This window comes from Vulpes vulpes, chromosome 16 (assembly GCF_048418805.1).
Source record: "Vulpes vulpes isolate BD-2025 chromosome 16, VulVul3, whole genome shotgun sequence".
Classification (NCBI taxonomy): domain Eukaryota; kingdom Metazoa; phylum Chordata; class Mammalia; order Carnivora; family Canidae; genus Vulpes; species Vulpes vulpes.
Genome location: NC_132795.1, coordinates 40,473,730 through 40,494,841, shown reverse-complemented (window position 1 = coordinate 40,494,841; position 21,112 = coordinate 40,473,730). Strand labels below are relative to the sequence as shown.

The window sequence follows — 21,112 nt, the reverse complement described above, 5'->3', positions numbered from 1 at the left end:
AGAGGTGATGTCTGTGACCAAGGAGTGGTCTGTTCAAGAAGAGCGATAAGGTTACATGAAGTGCCTCACTACACTCTGCTGGACCGCATTTATTTCAGTGGCTAAGGCAAAAATAGTTCTCAACTGGGCTGTACGAAACGGGGCCTGTCCACTTCAACTTCGACAATATAAATGGAACAATGAAAATGAAATTTTAGGTATAAAGAATACATCAGACAGATCTAGTGCAACACTAAAAAAAAAATAGTGGAACCATAATACAGAATAAATGTTAAGAACAAGCAGCTCTGTGTATGAGAGAGCACTTGCACCCACCTCTTGAACCCCCGTGTGTGGCGTACTGGGAAGAGAGTAGGGATGATGTGTCTACATGCCTCTCTATGAGAAGTAGAAAGATGAGATGGGATTTTGGAAACTCCAGACCTATTCTAGGTACTACTGAAGTCGTTTATGCCTTTAATTGGATGACTTAGCTTCTCAGTTTGTTCATTATGAAACAAAGAGAGTGTGCCGTCATTCCGTCAACAGTGGTGATTACTGAAATTAGGGGAGAGCTCATCAGACCTTAATTATTCAAAAAATATTTGGGGCTCAAGGTGGCTGCTGCAACCCCCATGTAACGTTAAACCTGCTCTCATTTATTCTATTAATTCCATTCCATTGATTTGTGTCATCAGAATTGGCTGTGAAAGCCATCTCTCTCGGAGAAGTGCATAACCTGCCCGCTGCTCTCAGAGGCCCTGCTTTCCACTCCATTCTTTCTTCCTTTTGCCTTCATTAGATAAATGCATTCTGAATGCTTAGCATGCCTAGGCCCTATGCGAAGTTTTGGAATTTAACAGATTTTAAAGTGGGGAAAATGGTCTTTGTGTTTTTTATGTACAATAGATTTATTCTTAAAAAGTGATATATGTAAGGGGAGGAGAGTAAGGAGATGGACAAAATGGGTGAAGAGGAGAGGGAGATAGAGCTTCAGTTATGGAATGAATAAGTCACAGGGAGAAAAGGGACAGCATAGAGAAGAACATAGTCAATGGTCTTGTAATTGCAGCTCATGGTGACAGGTGGTAGCTACACTTGTGAGCACAGCATTGACAAATCAACTTGTCTCAAATCACTGTTTCACACCTGAAACTAATGTAACATCCTGCGTCCACTATAATTTTTTAAGAATGTAAAGAAAAAAATTGATATATATAAAATATAACTGTGGAGTATCCATTTAAAAAAACTAATCCTGCGATATATTCCTTTTTTAAGTCAATACTTAGATGCTCAATTTGTTTGAAGTGTATTCATGTATACACAATTACAACATATTTTATTCATGTGAAGAATCCTTTAAAATTATGCGTTATGATGGTTTTATGTATGTACTATTACACTTAATACCAATAATAGAAACTTCCCCCAAGCCCCCACAAGAATGGTCTAACTTTTAGCCACGTGAGCTAAAGCTCTTCACGGAAGCTAGAAGTGTACGCCATTCCTGGATGGAGGTATGATACATAAGCTTGTCAAACACGCTTGTCAGCCCATCTAGAGCTACAGCTCCATATATATACAACCTATCATCACTGTACTGAATTTGTGTCTCCTCATGGAAAATACTCATATTTTCCCAATTGAGAAAACAGAATTTACTTTTTAAAAAAAAAGGCCAGAATCCATTTTTATTGTTATGAAATAGTAAACTCCTGAGGCCTAGCGTGGCTCCTGGCATTTTGTACAAGGTGCTTTTTTTCATCCCTGTCTTTGTGGAGCGAATGAATAAGGAATCTCTCAGAAACAATCTTCTGCTAACAATCCTCTTCTAACCACTGTGAGCTCCAGAAATGAGCCTTTGAAGGAGATGATGAAATGCAGATGTTTATGCAAAGGGCCTGGTGTGAACCAAAGCAGCACCTACTTGAAAAGTGATTAAGAGCAAGGCCTCAGAGCCCACACTCCTCCACTCCTTGACTCTCTTGACTTCTCTGTACCATTTCCTTGTCCTTCTATAAATTGGTGCACTCGTAGAAATCTTGAGAAGATTAAATGAGTTAGTAAAGTGCCTCGAACCAATTATGAGCCCTAACAGTATTAGTGATTATGATGATTATTGCTATTTATTTTGCATATAGACCTTCATGAAATAGCTCAACCCAAGCTCTACCCCACAAAATTTCATGCCAACTACAATTATAGCACTTAGGTAGGAAACCAAGGGACCCTCTTCTCAAACACAAAGGTCCTATTAGCAAAACTGAGGCAATGCAAGAGTTTACTGATGTTTCTTACTATATACAAAGTCCTCCTCTGTCTCCTTCACCCCGTGAGAACCTGAGGAGCAAGAAGCAGGCCTTCATCTCGGGAAGCTTTCCACCAGAGCCTTTCACACTTGGCTGAAGCCTCACTCACTCTTCATACCTAATTGACTGAGAAATGAGTCTCTCTGATTTTGGATGTGGTGAGCAGTTTTAGGCTAATTTTCTTAAGTTCCTGATGAGACGTTCATAGCACATTAGCACCGGGCATTACTTTTATTGATGTGATTGCTATAATGTGGAGCGATTTATTATAGCAAATAAAGTGGAACAGTCTCACGCTGGAAGTAGCATCCCGAAGGTCTGATGCCTCAGCCTATAGGGAAGCAGAGCGCATACGCTGCCACGCAGCCCACCGGCCTTTCAAGTCAGAGAACCCTGGTGGCCACTGTCACCTGCAGTTGTCAGTAAAGTTATTTTGATACTGATGTTTTCTTCTGCAGATTCACTACCAGAATTTTTATCTACTTTGTACCAGGCATGGCAAGAAGCAATTTCTATGTGTGCTTCTCGCTTAATCCTCAAAGGGGCCCTGTGGCATCTATGCCCATTTTATAGAAAAGACTCAGCTGGGTACCCTGCCCAAGACCCAGAGCTCATGAGGGCTACACAGGATTCAAACCCATTCTGTCTGACTTGGCATGGGCTTTGCTGTCACACCAGCACTCCTCACTGCCTCTGCATGATTGATGACCCTTCCCACATCCTATATCAGAGAAGCAAAAGACAGCACTTTGTGGAGTTAATTTGTTGACTTTCCTTTTTAGTTGTGACTGGATTTTTTTCAGGAACAAAGGCTTGCTTTTTATATATATATACATAAAATCGTAAAACAGCCTTTATGACAAGCACAACAAATCTGTCATTTTCCTCTTAAGTCTTAAGCGTATTTAGGAGAGAATGGCTCAAGTTTTTTTGCCAACTTTGCAATAAAAATTCTACTCACTGCTCCATTTCAAATCAAATAACTTGTTTTACTTGCCAGGTATCATATATATGGTTGCAAGTAAAGTCAAACTGAATGATTGTGTGTGTGTGTGTGTGTGTGTGTGTGTGTGTCTCCAGTGTAGTTTGGACACAGTATCAGGCCCTTTGAGCAAAGTACCTCGACTAGCAGAGTAAGACCCATAAATGCCGCGATATTATCAAATGTTCTTGGGATACTTTATTAATTCATGTTTAATTAGCTCCAAAGTTCAGAAGATTTTATCTGTCTTCTAATACAGAGGATTTTGTTTTTTATTTTTTTAAAGATTTTATTTATTTACTCATGACGCAGAGAGGCAGAGACACAGGCAGAGGGAGAAGCAGGCTCCCTGCAGGGACCCTGATGTGGGACTCAATCCCAGGACCCCAGGGTCATGCCCTGAGCCAAAGGTGGACCCTCATCCACTAAGCCACACAAACGCCCCTAATACAAAATGTTTTAAGCAAAAGATCAAGAATGTCATTTTCTACCTTTCAACAACTATTTGAGAAGCAAAGAATGTTCACTTTAAGACTCAGTTCCTGATAGTGAGAAAGGACTAGTGATTTTTAAATCCTCAGGATCAAAAGATAATAGCTTGAACACTAGCATGTAGCGCTATTACCACCCCATATGGTTTTTAAATAAATGACAGTTTAAGATTTTTCGAAAGGCACAAGCCATACGGAGAAAAAGAAAAGGAAAATAGATAGCAGCAACCAAATTTGGAAGTGGCAGAGAAGATGGAGAAAGATGAATTTAAAGAAGCAGAAAGGAAAACTGACAAGGAACCTGATTTGCATCCTAAGCTCCCAACAAGCACAAGCTGTGGGGCGGGAACTTCTGGAAGTGACACCGGTGGTAGTTGAGACACGAGGAATGGTTGAAAGCCTGTGAAGAAGGAATCAATCCCTTAGATGCCTTCCCACAGCTAGTACAGCCAGGAACCTCTCCCCTCCTGGCAGAACCGAGTTTCCTTCTCTGGAAAGCATGAAGTCGAGGGCCTCTGGACTGGGAGTGCACAGAAGAGCGTAGGAGTGCTGCTCTACAAAAGCAGATGCGGGCAAAGTGTACACACTGAATGTGGAGACTGCTAGTCTTCTTCCCCTCCACAGGCTCAGAGAGGCCAGCTAGCCAGGCTAATGCCCTCCAAGTGGGAGGAAGGATCAGAGCCATCTGACCCAAAGAAACAGCCTGGCCTGAACTAAACAGGGATCCCATAGTCCACAAACCCCTCTCAGGTGCACCAGGCTTCCTAACAGTTTTGTAGGACTGCTTCTTTAATGTGAACAGACAGCCAAGAAAAAGCAGACACCAGAGGGAAAAACTGAATGTGCAAGTCTATCATCAAAAACAAAGAAGAGGATTCCTGGGGCGGCTCAGTGGTTTAGCTCCCGCCTTCAGCCGAGGGCATGATCCTGGGGTCCTGGGATTGAGTCCCACATCAGGCTCCCTGCATGAAGCCTGCTTCTCCCTCTGCCTGTGTCTCTGCCTCTCTCTCTCTTCGTGTCTCTCATAAATAAATAAAATCTTTAAAAAAAAAAAAAAAAAAAAGGAAGAAAGACCGAAGCAGCATGTTCAGGAAGAAGAAAACCTTAAAAAGGAACAAGGTTTCATTAACATCAGTAACAACCTTGGATAATGTGTGGATGGGAGGCAGGAAGTGAATACTCTTCTAAGACAACATACCAAGCGGGGGCGGGTGGGGGGAGGGGGGACAAAGAGCTCTTGGAACTTAAGAACATGGCAGCAATTAAAATATTAGAAGATTGGGCAGCCCCGGTGGCGCAGCGGTTTGGCACCGCCTGCAGCCTGGGGTGTGATCCTGGAGACCCAGAATCAAGTCCCACATCGGGCTCCTTGCATGGAACCTGCTTCTCTCTCTGCCTGTGTCTCTGCCTCTCTCTCTCTCTGTATGCGTCTCTCATGAATAAATAAAATCTTTTTAAAAAATAAAAAAAAATTAGAAGATAGAGGTGAGGGAAAATTCCAGAAACTAGAAGAAAATAACAACGAAATGAGGAATCTAAAGATATAAAATTAGACAAGCTGAATCCAAAGGACACAATATCCAAATGATAGCCATTACAATATGAGGGAGTAGAGAAAAGTGTGAAGGCTCCAAGGATGCAAGAGAGCAGGGTTAACAGATAAATGGAGGCATATTAAAACAGATAAATGGAGGCATAATTAAAATTTTAATTTAATACTGTGAATACACTTAATTTTAAGTCTTAAAATTTTTAAGACTTTATTGAAGCAAAAATAGATTCAAATCAGGCAGTGCCAAACTGGAAGTAGTTAGGAGTGCTCTACCCACTGGAGCCTGGGGGAAGACATGTAGATAAAGTGCAGACACAGACAAAGGAAATTATTCGTTGGCTGTAGCTTAAAGCCTAGTTGGCTGTTTGTGATTGGTTTCCCTTAGCATTTAATTTTGCAACTTTGAGGCATTGACAGGCTTAGATCTTGGTTTACTTCTATAGGCCATCACCCCATTAGAGCCACCTCAGTGTAATGACCTTCTTGCTTAATGAATATAACAAAAGTCAAGAGAACATCTTCCAGCGTCTGTGGGAAGGAAGTTCCCAAGATCTATGTAGCAACCCCGGAAAGCAAAGCTTCTCTGCAAGAAGCCCTGATATGATTAATCATACTCAGAGAAGATTTATATAACCTGGGATCTGAGGAGTTGAATTCACGACAAACACAAGAAAACTAAGCAAAGACACCAAGACAATAGACAGCTACAGGGAAAACAGAGCCTGTGAAAAGCAAGTAATCATGCTACATAACTTGTCTGTGAATACTGTTTATGTAGTCATAAAGGAGAGTGCCAAATATTGATCTTATAAAAAATTAAGACAAAACTACATTGGAAGAATGGAGAAAGCCCACAGGACAAAAAATATATGTGAATTTGGTTCAGATATAGAGTGAGAGAGAGCTAACTCCTCATCTTTCATAGCAGAAAGTAAAAAATTAGCACTGAAAAATAATAACACTGTGTGTTATTTAGCAATATAGCAATAGCCAAAAATTGCATCTAGGGAAGTAAGAAATAAAGAGGTGTTCCTGGAGAACTTTGACTCTTCAAATTGTATGCATGTGTAATTTTGATATAAATAAATAGTTTTTAAAAAGTAAATTTTAAAAACAATATAGTAGATAGTTTTCTTGTGAGGATCAAGAATGTACATCTATGGGCAGCACGAAAAAAATCAATCATTGTGATGTTATATAAGTGGGTTCTGGTGATTTAGGATAATTTTTCTAGGAACATCGTCTTGTTGACTTGCAAAATAGCTGTAAAAGGCATGAAAATGATGAGTTTTGAAAAAACTTGCAGATGACTCAAAAATGTAGCACTTGTAACAACAAAAACAACTAACAGAGATGGAAGAGTTTGAATTAAAATTATTTTAGGAACTATGACTAAGGAAAAGGCAGTATTTTAAATTTAATATATATGATATGACACGGGATTTGTGTCATTGTTCTCTCTCTTTTGTCTGACTTTCAGTTCTGTACATGTTTATATTGAGATTTCAAGCATTGTGAAACTGTTTTGTCCTTCTCGGAACTCAATAACCACGTGCAATCCTTCTTGGTAGGCCACACCCATTTAGTGGGACCTCCCCACGATATGATGGTTCATATGGCTTTCTCACCTGGAATCACTTTGCAGTAGAGAGAATTTAATGGCTAATAACTTCATGAGATTTAACCATCCCTGTCCCCCACCTCTGTTATACACCTTCTCTAGGGGTTCATGGCCTCTGCCCAGAGCAGAGCTGCCTAGTTTATAGTTAGTGTCAATAAATATCTATTAAACAAATGACTCTGTGGATAACTTCAGTCAAATTCACAGCATTAAGCGCTAGGGTATTCTCGTTCAAAGGGTCGCAAATTCAGAAGCCCTCAGGAGTGAGGCAAGTCAGTGAATGAGATCCATCCAGGGAGGACAGTGGCAAGTGGGAAATTGAAGGCTGCTCCCAAGAGGGCAGTTGAGAAGTATCTAACATTACTAAATAATCATAATAGTAGCATGTGCACTGGTCCGGTCTACTTCAATGTAAAACTCAGTCCTTATAAAAAAAAAAATCTCTGAGATAAGCATTATTATTATTATTATTCATCATCATCTGCAGGTGAAAAAACTCAGGTGCCTAAAGAGTCAGGGTTTTGGACCAAGCATTCTGGCTGCCAAGTCCCAGCTCTTGATTCCTCTACCATATTACCCCCCCCCCCCAAATTTTAAAAGAAGCTATCCACGTGCATGAAATCTACTAATTTTTAAATGTTGGCAACTAATCTAATTTTTTAAAGTACTACAAGTCAAGCAAAGCATGCTTGGTTTGTGACTCCTTCTCAAGTAGCGGAGAATTAAAACATAGGTACTTGGATATGCAAACAATGTCTGAGCCCCCAGAGCCACGTTTAATATGCTGGTAGGCACGGTAGCAACAGTGCCAGGAGCTCATATGGATTTGGACACACTTCCTGGGTCAACTTCATCACTCCAGTGGGCATCTACCCTGATTTCAGGCCTCAGGTATGGTCTTGGTTAAAGAAAAAAGAGAAGAATCTAGTAAATATAAGAATAGCCACCATATGTGTCTATGTGCCATGATAACTTTCAAACCTCTGTGCAAAGCTGTGTGGGTTGGTCCAAGAGGCCTCGGTGCTATTTTCCTCTGTTACAAAGATGACAGAGACAGGTTTGATGTATTTTGTTGCCTCTACTATTGTTTCATTTCAGACCATTTCAGTGGAACATGGATTTTATTAAAAACCAAGGGAAGCATTGAGTGCTCTGTGATGGTTACTACAGCTTGGCAAAATAGAGTATAAATTCATGGGCAGATGCTAAAAAAGTTGCATTTTCTGGTCATAACAAAGTTTTTGTCTTTGAGCCCTATGCCCAAAACAATTTGCAGTTGTAAACTATGACGTGTATAAAAATGCTAAATGCTTATATTTATCTGGAGGAATTTTATCAAATCATTGAGTGGAGGTTTAAATTATGAATTAATTGTAGTGAATAGAATGTTTTACATACTTTGCTAGAAGCTAAGAATAATGATTGAATGAAGTCCCCTTAACATTTACTATGGGCTAATTTAGACAGTGGGTAAGGTATTGGTATATGTATTTGCTTTTTCTTTCAATGTTGTGTTGAGATATTAAACCATCTGTTCTTATGCATAAACATTTTCCTGGGATTCAGATGGGATTATGGGATATGATATGGTTCTATGATTATTATGGGGTGATCAGCCTGTTTATAATAAAATCTTACTTTAGGGGCCTTTTAATGATCCTTAAAAGGAAATCACTACAGACTTCAAACTAGCAAAATATCTCCTCTCAGAGGCAAATTGTTTTTTTCTTTTTTTATAAATGTCAGTATGGGTTCTTTTAATTATTAAACACCTAAATTAAATGTAAACTTTCTAGATGAAGATGATATTTTTGTACTTATTTGAACTATAGCTCATTTTTAGGATTAATTCTAAGGTAGACTCAAAACTAATTGCTTTTCATTCTCATCAAATGGAAATATCCCTGAGAGAAGCTATAAAGCCAAAAACTGACCACTGTGCAGGATAGCAAGATAATTTGTAAACTCAATAAAAGTTATAGGTGCATATTTATAATATGAATATGTATAAAAATATAATTAAGTCAAATACTACTATAAAATATTTCACATTCTAGAACATTTCAGAGCATTCTAGGTTTGAATGTGTGAGCAAAATTTCAAGAGTTACAGTCTGTCTAGCAAAAGATTTCCTTCTGGGGGAAAAAAAAAGAGCTTTAAATCAGTAAATCTCACCCACTTTGCAACCCTGTCCACTAGTATAGTAAAGCACAGTCCCACAAAAAGTGGTGTCTCCTCACCAAAAAGAAGTAAAGGAAGAAGTAGGCAAAGGGAGCACATATAAATACCAAGAAGGGGAGCACCTAGTTGCTTCTCATAGTCTCCTATTGGGGTATTCACCTTTCACCTTTCTCTTGGGAATCACAGGTTGAAATAGATTTAAACCTAATGGGCAGCTCTGCAATTGCCTTCTCCAATTGCAAATCTAAAATGACTTTTAGTTTTTAAGTTTGTAAATACTTTATTAACACAAACATTTTTATATCAAGAAGATAGAATGTGCACATTTTCTAATTTGCTTGCTGAGCATCTTTGCTTTGCCTACAGACTGTAGTTGCGTTAACCGTTGCTATAAAACGGGAACTGTATGGTGTGGGTGAACCATGGATATAAAGATGTGACTATTCCAACTTCATTATTACAGCACCGTCTAGCAGAAAGCCAGGAGACCCCCTTGTCATATCAGATATCAAGAAAGGAAGTGTGGCACACAGGTAAGGAAAATGAATTTTCTGGTTTATTCCAAGGCATTTCTGTTTCTTTAAGTAACTCTACCCCCAATATGGGCCTCGAACTCAGGACCTGAAGATCAGGAGTTGCATGTTCTACCAACCGAGCCAGCCAGATGCGAGGCATTCCTTAATTAAAGTAGAAATGACCCTTTCCATACCTAAGGTAGACCTTGCTGATAGATCATGGTATCCTCAGTCTTTCCCAGACAGCAACTATTAGTCAATCATATTCAACATTCCTCATGCAATGACTGGGTAGCTAGCTCTCCCACCTCATGTCACCTTATTTCTGTACCCACTGCAGACAACAGTCACCTGAAAATATTTCTTAGGGTCCTTCCTGAGTCCATCACCGGCTCTCCTTCCCTGATCATCTTCTGTCCTTCATTTTCCAGCTAAAAATCTGGAAGTGGCTCCAGTTATGAGAAATGCCCTACATGGAGACAATAGCTTGTGGAAGAGCTTTGCTAAATGCCAGAATGTCCTCCCTAGCCAAGCCAGATCCTTCCTTGAGCCTTGAACAGTGTTAGTCTCCTATTTGGTCCATGTAATGTCAAAATCAGAGAGTCTCAAACTTTTGATTTCACACATCAAAAATATTTATTTTAAAGATTTATTCATTTATTTGAGAGAGAGAGAGAGAGAGAGAACATGAGCAGGAGGGGCAGAGGGAGAAAGAGAGAATCTCCAGCAGGCTACATGCCAAGCACAGAGCCAGACTTGGGGCTGGATCTCACAACCCTGAGATCATGACCTGAGCCTAAACCAAGAGTCAGACCTTTAACTGGTTGTACCCCCCAGGCACCCCTAGATCAAAAATATTTTTAAATGTTTGGGAATACTTATATAAGACTGTTGACTTTCTATTGTCCAAATAAGGACTTTTTTAAAAAAAAATCCCATCTATTATCACAGTCATTTCATTAAAGTAGTATTTTAATGCTCAAAAAGTAGGAAGGACATCGTATGAGTTTAGATATATAAGTATAGGGCCAGATGCCGTGGCAGGGAGACATAAATAGGCTGCGACCAACAAGACTACACTGTGTCTCTCATGCAACAGTTGGAAGGGAGGCAGGCACTGTGGGGCTGGGGAAGCAACTCTGCCATCCTCACCAGTTTTCTCCAATTGTTGCAATTTTCTAGCCATAGAAGGCAAGTGGAAATGGTGCTAAGAGAGCCTGGGGTGTGCATCTTCAGGGAATGACCCAGAAGAGGTCAGAAGAGAGGAGAATAGAAGCTGAAACCAATTACTAATCCCTGTCACAGAAGTAATATGTAAAAGATCATTCTTACCAAAACACAGCTTTCCTTACAAATATGTACGTGTATACATATATGCACCTACAAACACATACACATTCTCATTATTTTTCTCATTTCGTGATGGACCTTAAAATTTGCCAACAGACCTGCAGATGTCCACTTTCAGTTTTAGGCTTTCAATGGCCACATTGCAGACAAGTAGCATCAGATTCACCCTTTTCCCCTACCTCAGCCACGATGGGTTTCCCCGCGCAAGTGGAAGTGGCAGGGACACCAAGATTCAGACCTTCACTAAATCCAACCCTCCCTGATTTCCCTCACTCTCTCAACCCTCTCCTAGTACCTGGATTGCCAAGGATGAAATGTAGTGCAATTGCATGCAGAAGCATGAGGACACCCAATGTCCATAAACCCTGTGCCATTACCTTCCTTCCTAGGAAACTTAGAATTCCCAAGTGAAGCTTAGATGGTTGTCCTGGACTAATTCAAGAAACTAGGATTCAAAAAAAATGTCTTTAATATTCTTGAAATGTCATGTCATGGCAGCCATCCAAAATAAGACTAGGGAAAAAAGGGATTTGTTAATAAAATGTATTTTAAAAATAGTTGAAGAACCTCTCTTCCTCTAGAGACTGTCATCATGCTACATCATTCTTGATGCCTCCTAAGTGACCCGGGTAGGTGCTCATTAATCATGTGTGGCCATGCATTTACTAACAGGACTGGAACCCTGGAACTGGGGGATAAATTACTTGCAATAGATAACATCCGGCTGGACAACTGTTCTATGGAAGATGCAGTTCAGATCCTCCAGCAGTGTGAAGAGCTGGTGAAGCTCAAAATCCGCAAAGACGAAGATAATTCAGGTATTGATGGCTTCCTTAGTTAAGACTGATTTCTCTAACTGCCCAGCTGTCACAAAAGATATTAGATCTTGATGTTTTACATACAACAGCTGGCTAGTGACATTGCAACAGCGTTTTACATAGTTAAAAGGGTCTTTAAGTTGGGTGTTGAGAGTGTAGCATGAATTTTAAAGGTGCTTTTTATGATATAATTAAGATTTTTTTGTTAAAAAACATGATCACAACTGTATCAAAATAACATTCAAAAACAAAAACTAAATCATCACCTAGTACTACCCTAATATAATGGACTCAGCCATTTTCTAGGTGATACTTATATTACATAATTATAGCCATAATGCATGTTATAACTCCATAAGCGTATTACCACTTTTCAAACACTTAATACCTATCATTTTTTTAATTTACTGCCTGTAATTAATTTATCATTCTTCTCTTCTTACTTACATTGCTCCCAGTTGTTTCACTATCACAGGTAGTACAATCACAGACATGTTTACGTAAGGATATCTTTACTCAACTTTTCTCCTTCTGAATTATTTCCTTAGGAAATCTTTTTTAGAAGGAGAACTGCTGAGTAAGAATAAAAAGGACCTTCTCAGGATTCCTGACAAGTCTTGTACCATGCTTTCTGCAAGGGCCATTCCATTTGTTGGGTTTCCAATAACAGACGAACACAGTGGGGCTAGTACTTCTCAAACTTTCTTATGCCTCAAAATTACCTGAAAAGCTTGTTAAAACACCGTTCCTGGCCATAACTCCCAGGGGAGGCCTGGAATTCTGCATTTCTAACAAACTCCCCAATGATACTACTGTGGTCCAAGAAACACAATCCAAGCAGCCTGGCAGTTGGCAAAGTTCTTTTATCTGATTATGATAAGAACCTAGAGCTCATTGATAAAAGCCCATAATTGAAAGGTGCAGCTAATGTGGGGAATTACAGAAATTGATAGATGTGGATAGCATAAACATTTGAGGTAAAATTTTGCCAATCTTATGGGTAAAGCCAACTTCTTTGCTATGAATATCATTCTGCTGATTGTAGCTAAAAATCTTTTTACTGTTTGTTTGCCTAAACCTTATACATAATATATAGTTTATGATACATATACACATATATATAGTTTTGTTTTTGTTTTAATACAGTGAGAATTTAAAGTAATCTGAATGTTTACTCCATTTAGATTTTTGCCCAATGTTTTCAAGTTTTTTTCTCTACAAAATTAAGAGATTTTTGCCTAACGACTCTCCTTATTGAATCTTCCCAAAGCCTTTGATTTTGTTTTCGTAGAACCACTATACTCACATTTCATAAGTTATGTAAGATTCATTAAATCACATAGTTACAAAAACTAGTAAAATTGATGTAAACAGGCTTGGGAATAAACAAAATTGACTTTAACTTTTTAAGCTTATAACTCAATTGTTAGCAGGCACAGAAGTGCACAGAGGTACTAGAAAGAGAGATCTATTACTCTAGGGCATTCAGTGGCATTGGTAGGTATATTTTACAAAGAGGATGGAAAACCACCATTAATCCAGTAATGGCCAAAGAGAGATTGGTTAAGAGAGCTTCTGTGGTACATAATTCAGTTTCAACCAATGATGAGTTATTGTCAGTGTTCAGGAATCTTCTAATTAAGCCATCTAGATCTAGAGTTTGTGGTCATATCAGGCCATGCGTTTTTGATTCCTGTTCAAAGTCAAAACAAGTTGGTAGTCGCATCCATCAGTACAGCTGGTAAGGCTGATTGTATTCAAATACATTTTTATAACCAACGCTTAAAAATTTCCACTCATTATTTCCCAAGCAACTGATTTTCCGTACCAACATTTGCATTCTTCTCCTTACAAGCATGCTTCAATTGCACTTTCTTTTGGGGATTTATTTCAAAAAAGGATAAAGCCTCAAGCATCAGTCCGGGTTCTGTCCTAGTGAAGAGGCAAAGCTCTGTGGAGAAACCCATTTTGCATGATTTGCCAAACTAAGCAGATCTCAGCTACCTTCCTTGCAGAGTAAAAAAGCCAAGCCAGAGATGAATATGTATAGTGCTCACAATTGGCGATTTTCCCAGTTCCGAAGGCAGGCTGTGCAGATATGTTAGGCAGAAGGAGTTGCAGAAACAAGAACTGAGCACTTGGAGGACCGTTCTTACTTTCATTTGCTTCTTTCCCTCAGCTTATTTTTTCTCCTTTAGACCTTTCCCCCTGTGCCTAATACGGTGGCAGTTCTTCTGCTTATTAAGTTTTTTATTATTATATTTTTTAGGCGGTCCTATTTTTAAAATCCTAAATCCTTCCATTGAAAACCATAGACCTACCCAAAAGAAGACTGTAAATATAGGTGTGAGATACGTATTTAGCCAAAACAGATTTCTTCCACTTGGTATGTGGAAATAATATACTTATTCAGACATGTTTTTATAACAGGCCACTATTTGAAAAGTATCATCTGATCATTGATTTGGAAGAATTTAAGTGTTTCTATATCCTCTCCCAACATGAGAATATTAAGTATAATGTGAGTAACTGAATTCTCTTTTATTTAGAGCAGAGCAAGGGGTAGGGGAGGAAATTGTTCAAAATGAATTCACTCAAGGCAGACGAGGTGGTCATAAGGAGCACATGCTTGAAAGTGAGACCTGAATTTAAAGTCTGGCTCTACCACACTTGAGTTGTGCGAGTTTGGACAAGTTACTTAACCAGTCTGAGATTTGGCTCCATTTCCAGTAGTGTACACATAGTAAAACCACCTGAGGAAGCAGTCCTAACTTATTAATAGGAATGTTTACCAGCACAGTTGGTAGGGGACTATTTTTATTACTTATTAATAAGTAAAATAAATTTCCCCACCTTGGTCCTTATCCGTCACCAAGATTTAAATGAATGGGGAATAACCATTGATCCTTACAACAGTCACTGATTTTAGAAGTTTGATGCCATGTTTAATCTGAAATTAAACTGGTGATTTGAATTACTACCATCCTTTGTCTTAGTATTTTTATTTTATTTTTTTATTATTTTTTAAATATTTTATTTTTTTATTCATGAGACACAGAGAGAGAGAGAGGGGGGCAGAGACACAGGCAGAGGGAGAAGCAGGCTCCCTGTGGGGAGCCCAATGTGGGACTTGATCCCAGGACCTGAGGATCACACCCTGGGCCGAAGGCAGATGCTCAACCACTGAGCCACCAAGGCTGTCCCTGTCTTAGTATTTAAAATGGCAATATGCATCTATATTCTTCACTGCTTAAAATGTTGTTCATACTAAGGTCGGACTTTCTGTCCTCCCAGAGTCTTCTAGTTCTTTCCTTAGCTATCTGTTCCTCTCAATCTTGCCTCTCTCATCAGCTGTAGAAAGTTTGTAACCGTACTGGATATTCCTTGGTTTCCTCAGCCAGCAGTACCGCAGTTGGGTTAATAGATATTGCTTCAAAATGTGAGCAAATCTTCCAGTTACACTAATGGTTCTGTTGTGCCTCATCCCTTACCCACAGAGATGGTAGAAATATTCTCCGAAGTTGTTAAAGTCTTTGTTTCTCATTCAGTCATGCCATCTCAGCACTTATTTGGTATCTATGAGGTGTTAGGGTCAGCCAGTTAGTTCTTAGATTAAAAAAGATGCGATCCCCACCCCCCAAGTCAGTCACCTTATATGAGATACAGAAGAAAATAAATAGGTAATAATAGGATGAATGTTCTAGGTGTAAGTGCAAAGTGTTAAGAGAGTGTGGAGGCCTCCATTTGAGCCTGGGGAGCTCAAGGAAATGCTTCTAACAACCTTGGTCTTGAAAGTGTTTGGGAGGCATTGTTAGAATTAACCAGAAGAGAATGGGCCAAAGCGGGAGGTCAGAAAGCATGGCACGTCCTTGTAGCAGATGTAGCTGAAGCAAAGATTATGTGTAAGGACTTTTGGTAGTAGATGAGGAGAAAGATATGGTTACGATCCTAAAGCATATGAAGAAATTTGAACTTTACTCCAGAAGCCATTGGGAGCCATTAGAAGACTTAAAGCAGGGGAGTGAGGCCGTAGAATTGGGTCAGTGATAATTGGTTGCAACTGGTTACTGAAGAATGACGCATTCAAGAGTCCCAATCAACTCTGTTTCTAGCCCAGGCTCGGGGAGCAGCAGAATGAAATGACTAACAACGCTAGGCTAGCTTCACAACTGACAAGCTCAGAAATGGGGAAATGAAATTCTCTGAGCATCAGTTTCCTCATCTATAAATATCCACTTAATGCCTACTTCACATGACTGTTTAAGGATCAAAGGAGGGAATATATTTAAGCACTCACCAATGCTGATTGGCACCTAGTAAGACCCAGTGAATCCTAACTACTACCAGCCATTATTAGGATGCTTTTAAAATTAATTTTAGCTTTATTTTGCAATATCTAAGTCTTTTGGAACACTTGGAATTATAGGGATTTGCCTCACCCCCACTCCCCAAAATTTAGTGACCATTCTGCCTTCAGGAGCTTTTGTATTTCTTATCTTTCATTACCATAGTCTAGTAGATAAGTCTAGTAGAGCCAAGTCTTCTTCCCTGGGTCCAAGGCTCCAAAACAAGGGCTCTTCCCCAACCCTTAGGTCCCCAAAGATGCAAATAACCTCCTTGAAATAAAACCTTTTCTTTTTCTTTGATTGCATCTAGATCCAATGTAAATGAAGAGGGAGAGATTGGATAGCTGAGAAACAGCCCTGAAGCAAAACACTTGAGAATTTGGAGAGTTGTAGGAAGAAGTAGATGGAGCCTTCCAAACCTGTCCCAAATAATTCCTAAGGGTCTGTCTGCTTTGTATTAATGCCTTTGTGCCAATCAAATGTAGACCTGCTAATGATTTTCCTCACTTCTAATATAGAGCATGTTTTTTAGAGACTATAAATTCAGTATTTTGCCTTCGTGGGCTCTAATTTGTGTAGAGAAACATTTCCAGACTAATTTATCCCATCCAAAGCAAATTACCTTTACACATTTCCAAATAGAGTCTTTTTTTTAAAAAAAGATTTATTTATTTATTTGTTTGTTTATTTATTTATTTATTTATTTATTTATTTATTTATTCAGAGAGAGCGAAAGAGAGGCAGAGACACAGGCAGAGAGAGAAGCAGGCTCCATGCAGGGAGCCCAACGTGGAACTCGATCCCGGGTCTCCAGGATCACACCCCAGGCTGCAGGTGGCACTAAACCACTGCGCCACTGGGGCTGCCCTCCAAATAGAGTCTTATGCACATGTAGCTTTAGTACCAGTTAAATCTGCCCTTCAAAGATTTGAACTTTCCTATTTTTTTTCAGTTCATCATTGCTAGGCCAGCTTAATAATTTGCCCCAGCTTTTTCCCCCCCTCAAATCTAGAACAAAGTAACAGAAAGGCCCCATTACAAGCAAGCAAGAATGATCCTAGCTGTGCTAGGAGCAGTCATGGGGTGGTTTTAGCAAAAAGCTGACTCCAAAAAAAGAACCTACGATAGATTTAAAAAAATTTATCAAAAAAATTTTATTTTTTTCCTTTTTTTCATGCTTGATCTCAAAGTAATGGCTTTCAGACTCTATAGTCAGAATCATCCAGAAGGCTTGTTAAAACACAGGTGACTGGGCCTCTCTCCCAGAATGTGGGATTCCTATAGGTCTGAGCTGAGGCTGAGAATGTGTATTTCCAGCAAATACTTAGATAATGCTGAAGTTCCTGGTCCTAAGACTATACTTTGAGAAGCACTGCCCCAAAGCAGCCTGACTTGGAGACTTGTACATGATCACAAACATAAAGAAATTCACATTGTACTCTTAGACACTCAACAATCCCTTGGAAGTCTGTTAGCGCACTGTTTTGACATGCTCAAATAAAATGACCACACAACAGCAGGAAGCTGTAAGGGTGTTGTTCTAAACGGTTTATTTTCTCAGGCCCTGTCCTCCAAGAAATGTAGCCATGCTGCATAAGATGGATTCCATCATTTTTAGAGATCAAAGTGAACTTTGATTGACCTGTCCATGTATGCATTCCAAAGGCTCTCTCCCAAATCCAAGCCTCCTATTTGGTCCGCACAGGCAGCTGCCATTATGGATTCAAGCCAGATAGCGTTCATTTTGTTAAACAGGCAGCACTCAAGAAGCCCGAAAATAACATTGTAGATAAGTAATGCTGCAATTTTGCATCTGTTCTGTGGTCCCATTAATTTTCTTAACTAGAGCTGAGCAGAAAAAACAAGTAGGCTGGCCCCTTCGCATGTCTTTCACTAATAGTGGTAAACCTTCTGTTGTGATATAAAAGCTTCTTATAATATCATTAACATCTGTTTGGGCTCACTTTGGAACTTAGTGGTGATCCTGCATTTTTCCTTCTCAGAAAGTTTTTGTTCTGGTTAAACACTCCAGTCGCTCCTTTCTAAGCTGGAACAGCCTCGAGGGGGGAGGGTCTTGGAGTGCTTCCACCTCCAAAATGGTCTGAGCGTAAATGGCAGTTATCACCCTCCTAGGCTGTAGGGCCTTACAACTGCCAGTTGGGCTAACGGCCCGAGAAGGCAGATGGAGTTGGAAGTGCAGCCTGAAGCTGACTCACACACTCTTGGCACTGTGGAGGGAGGATGCTCTAGGTTTGCTGGTTCCCACGATGGCAGCCCAGGTCTTATTATCTCTCTTGGAATGAGCCATATTGGGTTTGCAGAAGGAAACTAGACTTCAGAGTAGCAAGGAGGGTGACTCCCAAAGCTCTCTTAGAGACCTCTTCCCTTGGAACTATGATTCAGGCTAACGACATCCATTCATCCTCTCGTTCATTTGTCCAGGCATTTACCAAAGTCTCCTTGGTGCCAGATATGGTTCTGGGGATATGAAAATAAAAACATTTCCAGGTGATCCTATTCGAATGGAGGAGACAAGTAGAGAAAGCATTCAGACATAGAGTGAAACGTATGTACAAGAGCAGGCGTTTTGATGTGGGCAGAGATTGCTTCTCAGGGAGCAAAGAATCCTAGACATTACATGACAATGGTTTGTGGCCCTTCACAGCTGAGACCTACTTGACTGGATCCAGTCCTTCATATTTAATTTCTCTTGTTAGGGAGAATTTAATTTTAATTTAATTTTTCTCCTTGGAGAGGGAAACAAGAATTAAGAGAAGTTGAGAACACTGGAAGAACACACGGAGCCGTGAGATCTCACAGAAAAGTCTCTAGCTCTAGGCTAGTAACCAGGAAGACTTCTGAAAGACAAGACGCATGATCCAGGTCTCCAAGCAAGAGCAGAAATTCTCTAGGGGAAGAAAAGTATCTGTGCATAGGGAGCAACGCATACAAGGTTAGCAATGTTAGGAAAGTGCAGTGGTTCAGTGAGGAGAGAAGGTAGGAGATTGGACTGGGCTGTGGCCCTCTGGAGACGTAGAGGCTCCAGCTCAGCTCGTGCAAAGAGGCTGTATTTTATTCTTAAAGAATTGGGAACTACTGAAAAGCTGCAAGTAAGAGAGTAACGTATTCAGATTGATGCTTCCAAAATATTCTGGGAAGAAAAGAGAAGGAATCGTATATTGGCAGCACTGGTGAAAATAGATGTGGGGGACGGGCAAAGGCTGGAGCCCAACCAGGAAAACAATTTAGGAATAAACTGTCACTGTGAAAAACAGAGCAGAGCCAAGGTGGGGGCCTCCTCGAGAGCAAGTGGCAGTGGGAAGCTCTGGGAACCTTGCCTGGTTGGTGGGCAGATGGGTCAGAAGAATCTGGATGAGACGGTATATATGCAGCCACCACCGTCATCTCTGAAAGTAAGGAAGCCAGGCTAATTAAATAATCTGTTTACTCAAAGCACCCACTAGGGTTTTCTAAGGGAATTAATATCTTTAATTTTCTTGAGGTTTGTTTATTTAATTAATCTCTACACCCAAGGCAGGGCTTGAACTCAGGACCCCAAGATCAAGAGTTGCATGCTCCCTCCAACTGAGCCAGCCAGGCGCCCCAATGTTTTCTCTTTAAAAAATGTATTATGAAAACTTCAAATATGTTTTTAAAATAGAGAAAAATGATGTAACGAGCCAGCATAACTTACCTAGCATCGACAATTATTAACTTAGGATCAGTCTTGCGTCAGCTCTGTTCCCATCCTAATTGTCCCCCCCGACCCACACACTGAGTTATATTGAAGAAACTCTAGACATATCATTCCATCTTGTAAATATTATGGCTGTATTCCTAAATAATGCTCTTTTAAGGGATTTCTAAGATACATACCTCCATATTATCATAAAATATGATCAGTAATTCTTAAATCATCCTATATTCACTCAATGTGCCATTTCCCTGATTTTCTTGTACCTATATAGTTAGATAAGCAGATGGGTAGATAGATAGGTGATAGATAGATAGATTTTTATCAAGTTGATTTTAATTTGGGTCCAAACAGATCTATTTATTGCTTTCGGTTGTAATGCCTCTTAAATTTTCCCTTTCTGGTTTTTGTTTCTGACAATTTGATCATTGAAGAAATCAGAGATCAGCCTCTATTTCTGTCATAATTTAAATACACCATCACTTCTTCCTGTTTCCATTGCAACATTGTGACAGGAACATGTCCTTCCTCACTAAGATACTGCCACTTGTTTTTATTTTTATTTATTTATTTGCTATTTGCAACCCCAACACTATTTGCACTCATGGAGTGCCTTAAGAATTGCCTTCTTGTTATTGTAACACCTCAGCTGCCTGAGTTAAAACATCTCCTCCTGGGGCACCTGGGTGGCTCAGGGAGTGACCCCAGGGTCCTGGGATCAAGTCCCACATCGAGCTCCCTGCAGGGAGCCTGCTTCTCCCTCTGCCTGTGTCTCTGCCTCTCTCTCTATCTCTCATGAATAAAGTCTTTTTAAAAATAAAAATAAAACCTTACCACCTAAAGCGGTCTTAATCCCATTCATTCACTCCAGTCTGGTGTTAGTTTGTCATCTTTATGACACAAGTTGCAGAATGGTCAAAAAAATAACCCAGCGCCCTCATTCAGGGTAGCCTGAAGAATGAGCAAACTACAACCAGTTTCTCCACCTTCTCCCAGTACGTGGGACTGTGCCTCAGATCAGCTTCTTGCAGACCAGGGTTTATTTTCATCTGGATGGAAGTTTCCATTGAAACTTCCCACAGGTTCCTGGGTGCTGGGCAGCTGTCATTTCCCACAACTCCCATGAAGAGCTGATGGCCAAATCCAGAAAGCTTGTGGCCCATTGACAGGGCAGGGCTTCTGCTTGCCCTACAAGGGAGAACAACAAAGGGTCAGTATCTTCCTACCAGCAGAAACACCCACCCTGAATGGCCTGCAGAGTGCCCGGTGGC

General features: G+C 40.0%; 1 protein-coding gene across 35 annotated transcripts in view; it reads left to right on the top strand.

The window, feature by feature from the left end:
* Window positions 1-21,112, top strand: part of GRIP1 (glutamate receptor interacting protein 1) — a 656,016-nt gene that overhangs the window by 591,435 nt on the left and 43,469 nt on the right. For all 35 annotated transcript variants that reach the window (XM_072741936.1, XM_072741912.1, XM_072741924.1 and 32 more), the window contains 2 exons: window positions 9,582-9,651; window positions 11,656-11,801. In XM_072741936.1, the coding sequence (XP_072598037.1) occupies window positions 9,582-9,651; window positions 11,656-11,801 (216 nt within the window). The remainder of the gene's footprint in view (window positions 1-9,581; window positions 9,652-11,655; window positions 11,802-21,112) is intronic.